Below are 15,545 nucleotides of genomic sequence, written 5' to 3' on the forward strand. Positions count from 1 at the left end.
TTCGCTGAGCATATACAGGTACATGTGTAAAATCTCAAATATTTCATATAAAGAGAGATCACAATTACTTAAAGGTGTGCATTTCAGGAATCAATATTACAATGCAAGATTTTGGTGTGTGGTAAACAGACAGTGAACACTAACAAACATTGATGATGCATTAGTTTAAAAGTTTAGGCAAACAGCTGAACAGTCCATTAGTATTTTTCAGACATAGCAGGCTGTCCCACTTGCAAACTTTCCAGTGAGTTTTTCGATTTATTCTTAAAAAAAATATTCACTTTATTATGTACAACAATGCTCAAAAAGGTCTAGTTAATATTTTGTACATTTGTCTGTCTGGATCTTATCAGTTCCATGTTGAAACAAAAGCGTTGAGGGACACCCGTGGAGTTATGCAGATGAGGATGCAGATGATGATGATGAAAATGGTGCTTTTAAACATGAATTTTAATTTAATTTGGGAAATGCTGTCATTTATATATAATAAAAAAAAAATAAATAAATAAATAAAAAAAAAATATCATATATATATATATATATATATATATATATATATATATATATATATACACACACACACTCACCTAAAGGATTATTAGGAACACCATACTAATACTGTGTTTGACCCCTTTCACCTTCAGAACTGCCTTAATTCTACGTGGCATTGATTCAACAAGGTGCTGAAAGCATTCTTTAGAAATGTTGGCCCATATTGATAGGATAGCATCTTGCAGTTGATGGAGATTTGTGGGATGCACATCCAGGGCACGAAGCTCCCGTTCCACCACATCCCAAAGATGCTCTATTGGGTTGAGATCTGGTGACTGTGGGGGCCATTTTAGTACAGTGAACTCATTGTCATGTTCAAGAAACTAATTTGAAATGATTCGAGCTTTGTGACATGGTGCATTATCCTGCTGGAAGTAGCCATCAGAGGATGGGTACATGGTGGCCATAAAGGGATGGACATGGTCAGAAACAATGCTCAGGTAGGCCGTGGCATTTAAACGATGCCCAATTGGCACTAAGGGGCCTAAAGTGTGCCAAGAAAACATCCCCCACACCATTACACCACCAACACCAGCCTGCACAGTGGTAACAAGGCATGATGGATCCATGTTCTCATTCTGTTTACGCCAAATTCTGACTCTACCATCTGAATGTCTCAACAGAAATCGAGACTCATCAGACCAGGCAACATTTTTCCAGTCTTCAACTGTCCAATTTTGGTGAGCTCTTGCAAATTGTAGCCTCTTTTTCCTATTTGTAGTGGAGAGGAGTGGTACCCGGTGGGGTCTTCTGCTGTTGTAGCCCATCCGCCTCAAGGTTGTGCGTGTTGTGGCTTCACAAATGCTTTGCTGCATACCTCGGTTGTAACGAGTGGTTATTTCAGGCAAAGTTGCTCTTCTATCAGCTTGAATCACTCGTCCCATTCTCCTCTGACCTCTAGCATCAACAAGGCATTTTCGCCCACAGGACTGCCGCATACTGGATGTTTTTCCCTTTTCACACCATTCTTTGTAAACCCTAGAAATGGTTGTGCGTGAAAATCCCAGTAACTGAGCAGATTGTGAAATACTCAGACCGGCCCGTCTGGCACCAACAACCATGCCACGCTCAAAATTGCTTAAAACACATTTCTTTCCCATTCTGACATTCAGTTTGGAGTTCAGGAGATTGTCTTGACCAGGACCACACCCCTAAATGCATTGAAGCAACTGCCATGTGATTGGTTGATTAGATAATTGCATTAATGAGAAATTGAACAGGTGTTCCTAATAATCCTTTAGGGGAGTATAATAATAATATATATTATTTTTATTTTTTTTTCTTAATAGTCTTAGGCATAATTTTCTTCATAGTGTGAAATATAGCGTCATTTATTTCCTTTTGGGATTCACTCTGAAATAAAATAAAAATAATATTATTTTACAAACTAAGTGTGTGCTTTTTATTTTTTTTTAAATATCCAATACACTTTAAAATACTTATGCGTTCTAATTCTATGCAACCAAATTCAGCAAAGTAAATTTGAAAATGTTCTTTTGCACAGCACATCTCAAATTTTGCTTCTTGACTTGTGTAACGCTTTTGAATGTAGATTTTAAGGTTTAAGGTTGAGCCCTGTTGTCCCCTGACCTTTAAGGACAATCAGTAAAACTATGCAGAATTCAGTCAAATACATCATATGAGTTATGACACGGAAGAATGACACAAACTAATAGATATGCATCTTTCACACATCACAGATACAACACAAAGATCATAAATAACACTTATATAAACTGCTAAAAATCAATAATGACTAATGTAATTAAATCCTGCCTTGTATGTGACAGATATTCAGACAATGCATGCTTTCAGTCTTTCTGTTCTATTTTGCTGTCTACGTCCCTTTCTTATCACCATGATTTCTTAAGGCATGTCAGTATATATTGCAGCCCCAATGAGATGGATGAAAGTCAAGATAATGAGTGGACAGCTGGGATAGAAACAGCAGCAAATAAAACAGTATGTTTAGTACACAGTCAACTAACCAATGCACAATCCCTTCAGGTGATGAAGAGAAAACAGAGCCCAGCGTTATGTTCAGCACATGATACATGGAGGCCAGCTTAAACAAATGTATGAGTTATATAGTCCAAGATATGATGTGTAGGATATTTAATATATAGTTCAGACAAAAAATGAAAATTCGCTCCTTGTTCTCATGTGGTTCCATATGGTTATTTTTTCCATGGAAACACAAGGTGAATTTTCATTTTGCGATGAACTATCCCTTTAAGAGGCACCAGATCTCCAACACAAGATAAGCAGCAGATGTAGCCAGCAGCAAATGCTTGGATCAGAGGCAGTAAGCGTTTAAACCTCAGCCGGCCAGACAAGTGCCCAGGAGCCTTGCGGGACCATGATCCAGCCATGTCTGTACTGCAGACTTAGAGTCAGTAAACGTGTTCTGATCAAAGGCTGGCAGGACTTGACCAAGGACCAGAAATGTACAGTTCATAGCACTGTAAAGATGTCCATAAACCAGCTCAAGGTTCATGTCTGTACTGGTTGTTAGCGTCTCTGTCAAACACTTAACGTCATGTTCCTGAGGATCCATTGCTGTGAGCGCCGGCCGTTACATTCTCTGAGAGTGGGCACCATCTTCTCCTCCTCAGATGGCATGTCTAGACACTGGTTACTGTTCACATGCAGCAGAGTCAGCCGCTGGGGGTGGGGAACAACAGCATGAAAGACAGTGAATATTTGAATGCATAAAAGAGCTTTGAGAGAAAATGCCTGAATGTTCTATAGGCTTGTTTTGGAAAAGCAATGTTGATTAAAAGAAGTGATTAAATGTGGTGCAATTCTGGTAATTCTGACTTTATATCTTGCAGTTGCTTGAAACAAAGTTGCAATTGCAAAAATAAAAGTAAAATGTAATTATGAGATATAAAGTTGCAGTTGCAAGCATTAAACTCACAATTGCGACTTTATTTTTTTATATCATGTTTATATCATGAAACTGCAACTTTTAACTCTGAAATAAGAGTCATGAAATTGCAATTGCGAGAAACAAAGTCAGAACAGTGAGATATAAAGTTTTTTTTTTTTTTTTTGTGGTGGGATCAAGGTACCACACATTTCACCCACAAATAAAAAAAATAAAAAATGAAGAATAAATAAATCTAATGGAATTTCATTAAGAATAATTAGAATATCAAACAAACTCAAAAGAACAGTTGGACACGTTACAGGTTTTTAATTGCATTGAGAACTGGGGAGGAAATGTCCTTGAAATATACTAATGGTTCAAAAATAGGTTTAATTTCCTTTCGGCAAAATATAAATTATTTTTCTTTTGATCAGGTTGCAACTATCAGCAACCTATTTAACTAAGTAACTAAGTAACTAAGTAACTCTATCACTCACTCACTCACTCACTCATTCACTCACTCATTCACTCTATCACTCACTGACTAACTCTATCACTCACTCACTCACTCTATCACTCACTCTATCACTCACTCTCTCACTCACTGACTAACTCTATCACTCACTGACTCACTCTATCACTCACTCACTCAGTCTATCACTCACTCACTCAGTCTATCACTCACTCACTGACTCACTCTATCACTCACTCACTCTCTCACTCTATCACTCACTGACTCACTCTATCACTCACTCACTCAGTCTATCACTCACTCACTGACTCACTCTATCACTCACTGACTCACTCTATCACTCACTCACTCAGTCTATCACTCACTCACTGACTCACTCTATCACTCACTCACTCTCTCACTCACTCACTCTATCACTCACTCACTGACTAACTCTATCACTCACTCTATCACTCACTCACTCACTCACTGACTAACTTTATCACTCACTGACTAACTTTATCACTCACTCACTCACTCACTCACTCACTCTATCACTCAGTCTATCACTCACTCACTCACTCTATCACTCACTCTCTCACTCTATCACTCACTCACTCAATCTATCACTCACTCTATCTCTCACTCACTCACTCACTCACTGACTAACTCTATCACTCACTCTATCACTCACTGACTAACTCTATCACTCACTCACTCAATCTATCATTCACTCACTCTGTCACTCACTGACTCACTCTATCATTTACTCACTCTATCACTCACTCACTGACAGCAATATATTTTTGTTGACATATTTGAAGCCATTGCCAAATTTTGATTTGCATGATATAATTATTACAGCTAAAACTAAAATGGTAATGCATTCAATTCTAAACAGCAATATTCTGTTCTGACGGTTGTAAGTGAAAATCTAACTGCAAAATCTGCTGTGTTTTATCAGTGAATCTGGGTGAGAGAGGCTATGTTCGGAATAGCATACTGCCACTCTAATATTATTATTTCTGCAATATTAAGTATGTACTGTATACTGTGTACAGAATGCAAACTCTCTGTATGCATACCTATGTGACTTACTACATTTGCCAAAATATGCAGTATGCCACAGAGCACACTGTGTGAGATACTGTCTCCCATGGGTGTGTTGAAAAGAGCAGCATTACTGGACACCAGCATAATGTATGTTGTGTTTTGGATGCTGGTACATAATATAGCCTACTGCTATGCTGGAGTCCCTACCAGGCTTCTTAACTAACTTGGCCAACAATACTTCCTCAACCAGCTTCACATGGCTAAAATAAAAATGGCTAGAAAAAAACAATATTTTCAATGTTTAGTTTGAAAATGGTTTTGGTCAGATGCTAGAAAACATGCCGTGGCAATGAGTTTTCCATCTTTATTGAAATGTAAATTTGCCTTGAAACATTTTGATGTATGGCTATTCCTCCAGTGATATCAGAACTAATGAACAAACTCAAAGCTTATTTTAGCCTGGTTTAAGTCTTCAGAGAGGGTATTCAGCATGGTCTCTTTGCATTGTGCCATCCAGCAGAACAGATAATGAAAGCAGCGGTCCTGCTGAGTCCAGACAGCCGCTCCAAATACCCTCTAGCCTGCGGATGATTGCTCCTCAACAGCACTGAATGAAGGTAATCAGTCACTGTCTCACACTGAGAGATAGGTGAGAATATGCACTGCTCCACTCTACACTGTTCAGACCCGTGCACTATTTTACAGATCATGCAGAAGACAGAAAGACAAATGAGTTTGTATCAGTATTGTGAGTTCATCATAAACAGCACATCTCTAATAACTAAATACAAGTGTATGTTGTGTATTATAGCTTCTTGTGTGTTAAAGCAATAAGCTAAAAGAGGCTGTGGGGTTCCAGTGATCTTACAACAGTAAGTTGTATACCCTTGTGCGTCAATAAAAAAAGTTACCCAGAGTTAATTTTTAAAACCAACATCATTCCTGATCATAACTACCAAATAATAATGAATTATCACTCAATTATCACACACACACACACACACAAAGACAAAGATCCCCCATTAGCCTTAACAGACTGTAGGGGCAAGTGCTGTTAGCAAGCACCTATGAAGGCCGGAACGGTACACGAGGGGGTGGGCGGCCAGCACCACGCCCAACCGCCTTTGTCTCCCCAGTGGCGATGTTTTACATACCGCACCAGGTACTCATTTTAGGCTGAGTCGACCTAGGGGAGGCCTCGCACACACGCACACACACATACACATGTATTTGCTCCATAGAATAAACATGCGAAAAATGGCACTATCTGGTGGAAAACATTTTGAAGCCAAGGCTCTGGAATGAAAGCATAATATCAAAGAATTCATGATGTTATGCTTTATTGACATTGGGATCAAATATTACAGGTTTAATGGGTTTCAATGGGGACATTTTTGTCCTGAAGGTGTATTGTAGATGTATTTTAAGAACTGAGGTTGAAATATAAAAAATCCCCCCAAAATATACACCTTTGGCAACATTTATGCCATTGGCATTAAACGAAATAAAAAAATGACAAAGACAAAACTGTCCTGAAGGTCGCACAAGGGTTAAGCACAATGCAGTTCCTTAAACTGCCCTACCCATAGTAAGAACACTGTAATGCACATTCAAGTGACTTACTAAAAGCAATATGACAAACACCTATGTTCAGTAAACATATTCTGCAAAGTAATACTGTTCATTATTTATTGTAGTAATTTGCTGTAGCCAAGGGACTTGGTGCATTAATATAGAATGTGTGCTCACAGGTGTGCATTTATAGTCATTTTACAATTGTCTTAAACATGACGCCAGTCCAATCAGAATTCAAAGTCATAACTACAGTATCTGTTTCATGTATTTTAATTTACAGTCACTAAGTCACTGTACGCTGCCAAACCTTCCTTCTGCACCATCAAGCCTGCACATACTGTATTTAAACCAAGTTTGTCACATGATCATGGTGTTCAGAAGGAAAGAACAACATGAAACATCACTGGTTCAAACATGTCTTCTTACTCACCCTGACGCACAAGTACCTACACCCATCTAAAATGCATAGGTGGTTCAGCAAAGACCCAGGTGAAATCTAGATGCTTATTCTTTCTAAAATAACTTATTTTAGTTATAACTTATATTTATGTCATTGTCTGTATGAATTGTATTTTTTAATAAATGGATTGATTCATTGTATTGAAATACCTAAGGTGGGAAATTAATTAACAGATTTATTCATTTCACAATGGAGTTGCACTCCGGGGTATAAAAGAGTTGAAAGTGGTCAAAGTGATGGGGCATGGCCCCCCCAGTAGTGGTGACACTCCCTGGATCACCTACAGTACTTAAAGCCAAAAAATATATTGTCTTCTCAGTGGAAAATCATATAGTACTGCCGTCATTCAAATGCTTTAATCAGAGGACAAACTAATGACTACTGAAACCAAAAACCCATGAGTGAAAAAGCACACACACAAAGACACAAACGTTGATGAAGTGTTGGTGGCTGAACATATGATGAGAAAAAAAGAAAAAAAAAAAAAATTTAAATGCTGGAGTGGCCATTCAGCTTTGGACAATAACTATAAAAACCCCACATTCTGTTTGTGCTGAGCGCAGCTGCCGTGTGACCGTGAGAGTGTGTTAATGCAGAGGGTCCATCTGTGAAAGGCTGGGCCATGAAAGAAACCTTTCACAATGAAATCACTTCAAAAGAGCTCGCAAACAAAGACAAGACCATTTCAATCCACCACGAACACATAATCAACCTCAAATAAAAACCACCGTCTCTGATCGCACTTAAAAATAGCTGCCGTGGGTGGGCGTGCTGGTTGCCAGCAGAGGTGGGTAGTACGAGCTACATTTGCTCCATTACAGTTACTCAAGTAAATGTAATGGAGTAAATGTAGTGCATACTACCCATAAAATTACTTTTATGTGTATGTTTTTCAGTGGGTACTTTTCACTCTTAAGAAAATTTCTGATGAAAAAGTTTACTTTGTTACAAGTGGTAGCGTTCCTGTCGTTACGTTACTGGTTTTAATTTAATAAGTGTTAATAACTTCAATGTAATTTATTGAGATTTTTGAACGGGACTCTTATGAAAGCGGAACTTCACAGCTGCACGCTCTCACTCATGTCACGTTCAACACTACAGCAGCAAGCACACACAACAAGCATTTCTTCATTTCACACAATGCCTTCATTTTACACCAAGACAAGGATATATTTCAAGATTAAAATTGCAGCTCCAAATTAAGAAAACACAGTGAGGTAAGTTTTAGAGATTGTGACAATGTGGGTTTGTCTGTGTCATGGTGATACTCATTCATTTTCAGCGTGAATCTGGAACAGTGGGCTCTTATGACCTCAGTTTCCAAGTTTGCATTTTTATATCAGCACTGCAACATATCAGTGCCTACTGTATAAATCCTTGTAACATCTGCGTTAAAGGGCACCTATTATGGAATTTTGAAAATTACCTTTCATGTAGTGTGTAACATAGATTTAAGTGAACAAAAACATCCTGCAAAGTTTTATATATGAAAGTTCACCGTAAAAAAAGTTATTGTCTCTCAAAAGTAGAAGTCGACTCTGAGTCAGTGTAATGAATCGTTTTTCCAACGAGTCATTTTCCTTTTCGTTGTGATGTCAAGACGAAAAATTATCAAATTGTCCGTGCCCACTCATTGCGCGCGCAGACACCAGGGAAAACTTGAAAACATCATGTCGACAACAAGACGCTGTGTTCTGAAGTGCATATCAAAAGCGACCTTTTTTCACTGCCCAGGGACGAGCATGTGAAGAATCAGTGGCTAGAGTTTATATTTACAACTATACCACACAAGTATAGCCCGAACCTTGTGCTGTGTTCGCGTCATTTTAATGACGATTGCTTTACGAACATGAATGCTTTCAAGTGTGGATTCGTGAGCCGGTTGATACTGAAGGAAGGTTCAGTACCAAGTTTATTTGGATCAGCTGCCTCCTCCGAATCACAACCTGTAAGTATTATTAATAATTGTTGCTTTTATGTGTTTTTTAGCATGCTTAATAAGTATTTGTGTGTGTTGTGTAAGTTACGCCCAGCACAGCTTCTAGGTCTCCAATGTCAATTTTTTTGAAATATGTGAAATGTTTGTCGATGTTATTGGAGTTGTCATAAAGAATAGAGCAATAACTTGTAGTAATGCAGTGCTTTATCAATATGTTTATGCGTTGGGCTAACGCAAACAATAACTGATTGGGTGTTTACCACCGAACTTTGGGCTATGATCGCTAACATAAATCAACTCAAATTCCTTCTCTGATTTTGATTTTTTTACTACAAAGCGGTGATGGGCGTTCCATTTCCGACAATCTCTGCACAGAGTATACCAATCACAACTGACTGGGTCATCTGACCAATCACCGCAGATTAGCATCACGCAAAGGAGGGGTTTGGAAAAATGAGTCGTTGAACGAATCATTTGGGAGTCTGTGAGCAAATCAGGTAAACATAAATGCATATTATAAGACAACAAAAGTGTTTTTTGTCATTGCATGCATGTAAAACTGTTGTTGGGGACTCCCAAAACAATATTAGGAACATTTGAAATGCCATAATAGGTGCCCTTTAAGTGCAAATGTTTTGTCCTGCCTATCATGATTGTGAGCGTTTCTGCATGTGCAAGGTTGACGCGTGCACAGTGTTTCACATATGCAGGTGGTTTTGTCTTATGGAAAACAAGCTTTCAAACACAGAGAAAAGGTGCAATTTACCCTTAGTGTACAGAACTAATTATCTAAATTATTTTGACACTGACAATACTGGACCGTCACTGAACTAAATCAAGCAGGATGTATAAAGCTGTGAAATAATGACAGAAGGCATAAATAAAGCCTGATCTTGCTTCAGTGTATAATTAAACATTATATAGAATTTGGGAATGTGTGACATTTTTCAAAATTTTCACCATAATAATTACTAGAAAAGGGTTTCCAAACTTCTCTTCTAATTGACAGATTTGTCCAAATCTGAGAAGCATCCTTAAAGTGATAGTTCAGACTTTAATTAATATTCTATCATAATTTCCCTGGCCTCATGGGAAACATTCTGTCTTCTGTGGAACCAAAAGATGTTAGACAGAATGTTGAAGACTGACAGTCTCAGCCACCATTTCCTTTCAAAATATGGAGGTTAAAAAACATACAGTGAAAGTAAATGTTGATTAAGGTTAGCATTCTGTCTAACATTTCCTTAAGAATAATTTTTCCAAAATTGAAAATACTTGCATCAATATGTTACGAGTGATGGCAGCAAGGCAGATGAGGAGACTGGATCTAAATGCAAACTTACTTTATTGACAATTAAGAAACACAAAGGAAAACCCTCAATGGGGAAATAAACAGAAAACTGGGAACATGAAGAGAACAACACAGAGAACTCGGGCAGGGAACACATACCAGGCTAATCAACATTCAACGATAGACAGTGACTAAACAAACAGACAGGGTTTAAATACGTGGATATGGGAAGACAGGAACCAATGAACAAACAGGACTCAAACAAGATAACTAGGTGAATGAACAGAAACCAATGGTAAACTAATCAGGACAGGTGAAAACAATGACAGAGAACACAAACGCTAACAGGGAGACTGTGGAGCTAAACAAAGCACAAAAGTGAAAACTATGGAAAACAAAAAGGGACAAAAAAGGTAAACAAAGGGCAACGGTGAAACAAGACAAGGTATCCCTAACAAATACCCTCATGCCATCCCATATGTGTATGGTTTTTTCTTCTTGTGCTGAACACAATGATTTTTAGAAGAATATCTCAGCTATGCTAGTTTATACTAGAATGCAAGTGAATGATGACCAAAACTTTGAATCTCAGAAAGCACATAAAGGCAGCATTAAAGAAATTCAAATGACACTGGTTCAATCTGTCTTCAGAAGGGATATATGTGTAGGTGAGAAACATATCAAAATTTAAATCCTTTTTTACTAATAAATCTCAACTTTCACATTATTTTTCTTGTGTTTTTGGTGATCCAAATCTTTGTGTATATCGCCAAACTACTGGGCAGGGAGGATAATTAATAGTAAAAAAAGGACTGTATATATTATAAAGTTATAAGAAATTATCTGTTTCTCACCCACACCTATCATATTGCTTCTGAAAATAACTTGAGTCATATGAATTTATTTTAAGCTGCCTCTATTTGCTCTTTGGAGCTTCAAAGTTTTGGTCACCATTCACTTGCATGAGTGAGGACCAACAGAGCTGAAATATTCTTTTACAAATCTTAATTTGTGTTCTGCAAAAGATGGGATGGCATGATGGTGAGAATATGAGAGCATATAAATTTTTTGGTAAACTATCCCTTTAATTTGATGCATGAAAGACAGTCATATAGGTTTGGAACAACATGGTGGTAAATGATGATCATTTCCATTATTAACAATGATATACATAGTATTATTATTATTATTAATCATTCTGTAATACATGTTAAATGTGTATCATGTACTGGAATATAGGCAAGTAAACATCCATTATGTTATATGTGAATGTAACTAGTTACTATTACTTGAGTATTCTTTTTATTTGATATTTTCTTACTCTTACTCGAGTAATTTTTAACATTATTACTTTTACTTCTAATTGAGTAATTTTACTTTTACTTGAGTAACGTTTTTGGCTACTTTACCCACCTCTGGGTGCAAGCAAATTTTCATATGAAAATAAAATATATATAGGTAAGTGAAACAAATTTGAAGTGAAATGTAATTTGACATACAGTAGATGTGCTCTGAAGATCCTGGAGATAGCCATATATATCTAACAGCCCCAGTGAAATGTGATATTGCATTTGTGTGTGTCACTGTCCTCTCACATGTCTCACAAATGGTCAGCAACAATTGCTCCTAAACGCATGGAAACCTGCTTTGAATGTAGACTAAGAGTTATGTAGCTAGAGCTAAAAATGTCTGGTCACCATTCACTTGCACTGTATGGACATCTGGGATGGCATGAGGGTGAGTGAATGATGACAGAATTTTTATTTTTGAGTGAACTATCCCTTTAATGGTGGAAACCGTTGTGTCGATGTAGTGACACTAGGGTCGTACTTGGGAGCCCCAAACACCTCTGATATTTGAGAAAAGGCCAATGAGAATTGACTATTGGAATTTGCATGCCACTCCCCCAGACATATGAGTATAAAAGGAGCCAGCTTGCAACCACTCATTCAGATTTTTTACTCTGACCACACCCTGCTGCCACAAGCAGGTTCTCCCCCTCTCACACAGATAAGTGCAGAGAACGCCCCAAGGTGCTTAAACAGTCACACTTGAGCATATTAAAAGTGTACATTTTGCCTTAAAGAGTAGCACTGACAGAGAGTGTCTTTTTAAAGATGCCTTTCTGCTTATGTGCAGTTTCTGGATGCGGTCGTTATCTCTCTGCCTCTGATAGCCACGATCGCTGTCTAACATGTATGGCCCGTAGGCATGCTGAGGCAGCGTTTGTGGATGGTTCATGTTCAAATTGCGAGAGCATGACCATGGCAACGTTGCGGTCATGGCTTTCTTTCTTCAGAGGGAACGCCACTCCAGCCACTCCCCACCATGTTCCTTATGCCTACGGGTTATGGCCATGACGGTTAGCTCTGGGAGCAATTTGGGGACCTCATTGGGATTGGTTTCGCTGGGTGAATCCTCACAGACCTCCCATTCCCCAGTATGCTTGTTTGCCCCAACTGAGATCATAGATGAGTCAGGCGGCTTGCCCCAGGGCCTGGGAGGAGGATGAGGTCTCGATCATAACATCAGAGAGCGGACTGTTACAGTCAGACGCGGAGAACTTGGATGAGCTCCCACCATTGGGTGTGGTCACCGTTGTCTGGGCAGATGCAAGCGTCGGGCTCGAGTGGAACCCTCCTGGTTCCTTGGCTCAGAGCACTGCTCACAGCCATGCTTTGTCCCAGTTCCATTCTTCCTGGAGGTGCATGAAAAACTCAAAAAGTTGTGGCGGACACCTTTTACTGCCCGGACCTGGTTTCCGAGTTCCTCCGCTCTCAATACCCTCGATGGTGGGGGGGTACACAGAAGTTCCTCAGGTGGAGCAGGTGATTGTGGTGCACCTGTTCCATGTGTGGGACTTCCTGTTTGGTAAGTCCATGTGACGTATTCTTCACAAGTTAACCTCCCCTTCGGCCAGGATGTGGTCTCCACTGTGTCTTCGCCCCATGGTTAAAGAACACATTACCCAACGCAAATTTGAACGCTTTTTTGGGAGAAAATGATGAGAAAATGCTGTGGCCTACCTGCACCTGCTGATCCAAGTAACACAGTTCAGCTGGTTGTGGAATTTTGTATAGGGACCCCTAGTGTCACTACATTGACACAATGTTGAGTGAGTGACAGATGGGGAACGTCTTGGTAACTGTTGTATCCTCTGTCTTGGTCACTGTTGTTACCTCCATTCCGTGATGTCCCTTCTGCCACAACACAACTACCCACTGAAATGGCCGGGACTCTGTCTCATCTCCTCAGCACAAACCTGAATGAGTGGTTGCAAGCCGGCTCCTTTTATACCTGTATGTCCAATTCTCATTGGACTTTTCTCAAATATCAGAGGTGTTTGAGGCTCCCGAATACGACTGCTAGTGCCACTACATCAACACAATGTCTTGTTCCCTCCTTCAGGGAATGGAGGTAACAGCAGTAACCAAGACGTTTCTCTTGCATTCTTTATCAGTATTTTATTATTGATCTTCAACCCTGTAATGTTCTCCAGAATATTTGAATGTGAAAGGACTGGCATAAAACATGTTTTGAAAAGAAAATGGCATGGGTTATTCATATTTTCAATTATAATGTGTATATTTGTTACAAGGTAATGTACACAAAACTAAGTGACACTACCAGAACTTACACTTTTTAAATTATAAGTACAGTGGATATAAAAATCTGCACACCCCCGATAAAACATAAGGTTTTTGTGATGTAAAAAATGAAACAAAGATAAATCATATCAGAATTGTTGCAACTTTAACGTAAAAATTACAACCTATGCAATTACAAACAAAGTGACACATTTCAGAGAAAAACAAATACAGATAAAAAACTTAGAATAACCTATATGCATCCGAATGTACTTACGAGCTACACTACGATTTTAAGCCCGATTTTCGCTCGCCGACAATTTTGTGGTGATTGCCGACAAAAGCCCGAAATCGTAGGCAAATCAGAGCTCGTTCCCTTGAGCGACGATCGCAATGTATGAATTATCAAAGACGCGATCTGAGAGAATCGTCGATGTCAGCGAGATATTTAGAATATTAAATATCTGGACCAGTCAGCGATTCCAAATCGCGCAATGTGAAATATGTTTTGACTGAATACAACTGCAACGTTGACCTACAGCCAATGAGAGAGCAAGAAACGAGTCCTGATGTACATGCAACAGCCTGCGGTATCGATAAAGTCACATTGGACCGAAGCAATGGAGGACTGTAGCACAAACGGGTGGAGAAAGAGAAGAACTGGAGAGAAATAGAAAATTCTCTTGGACAGTCAGGTAAACAAATGAATAGATTTTTCAGTATGAGGTACTTTTTCATATTGTAACCAATAAAATATATGATGCCTTTAGGCGATTAAAAACATACACATCATATTCTGAAATGCATAACATATGATCATGCATTTGTTTTCATATCTCTTATCACTTCTCTCAATGAAGATTTTAGCAATTATTTAAAATGCAAAAATTTATAAAGTTAAAGTTAATATTTAAAATGAACTTTAACACAAAAAAACAAATTTCACAGTTTTTTGGCCTTGGCACAAAATAACCAGCTAACATAATTTCACTAATCATATCAGCAGCACCTGGGAAAGTGTGAATGAGCACTAGTCATGTGAAATCACTCTATCATTCTGATTGGATTATAAGAGCAGACTGATTGCTATAAAATGAGGGAAGAAGTGCTTGCAATCCTTGTGTTCTTGTTAGGAATGGTTACCTCTAAAGAATTTGCTGCAAAGAATATTGCACCTGAAAGAACCATTTACCAGATCATCAAGAACTTCAAGGAGTGAGATTCAACTGCAATGAAGAAGGCTTCAGGACGTCCCAGAGTGTCCAGCAAGCACCAGAAACGTCTCCTCCTGAGGAGTCAGCTACGGTATCGTGTCACCACCAGTGCAGAGCTTGTTCAATATTGGCAGCAGTTTGGTGTGAGTGCATCTGCACGCACAGTGAGGCGAAGACTTTTGGACAATGGCCTGGTGTCAACTTTGCTCCAAGAAAAACATCAAGGACAGACTGAAATTCTGCAGGAAGTACAAGGATTGGAAAGCAGAAGATGGTGCAAAGTTATTTTCTCTGATGAAGGCCTCTTCTGACTGTTTGGGACATCTGGAAAATTGATAGTCCTGAGAAGAAAAGGTGAACGCTACCATGAGTCCTGTGTCGTGCCAACAGTGAAGCATCCTGAGACCATCCATGTGTGGGGTTGCTTTTCATCCAAGGGCGTATGGGCTCTATCACAATTCTGCCCAAAAACACTGCCATGAATAAAGAACGGTCTCAAAACGTCCTGCAAGAGCAACTTCTCCCAACGACTCAGGAGCAATTTGGTGATG

General features: G+C 38.9%; 1 protein-coding gene across 2 annotated transcripts in view; it reads right to left on the reverse strand.

The window, feature by feature from the left end:
- Positions 1 to 634: 634 nt before the first annotated feature.
- galnt13 (UDP-N-acetyl-alpha-D-galactosamine:polypeptide N-acetylgalactosaminyltransferase 13) overlaps positions 635 to 15,545 on the reverse strand; it is a 98,578-nt gene continuing 83,667 nt past the window's right edge. Inside the window, exon 12 of one of the 2 annotated variants that reach the window (XM_052147838.1) lies at positions 635 to 3,216. In XM_052147838.1, the coding sequence (XP_052003798.1) occupies positions 3,076 to 3,216 (141 nt within the window). In that variant the 3' untranslated portion in view covers positions 635 to 3,075. The remainder of the gene's footprint in view (positions 3,217 to 15,545) is intronic. The other variant, XM_052147839.1, reaches the window with a different exon arrangement.

The sequence above is a fragment of the Xyrauchen texanus genome, chromosome 18 (genome assembly GCF_025860055.1).
Source record: "Xyrauchen texanus isolate HMW12.3.18 chromosome 18, RBS_HiC_50CHRs, whole genome shotgun sequence".
In the NCBI taxonomy this organism is placed as follows: domain Eukaryota; kingdom Metazoa; phylum Chordata; class Actinopteri; order Cypriniformes; family Catostomidae; genus Xyrauchen; species Xyrauchen texanus.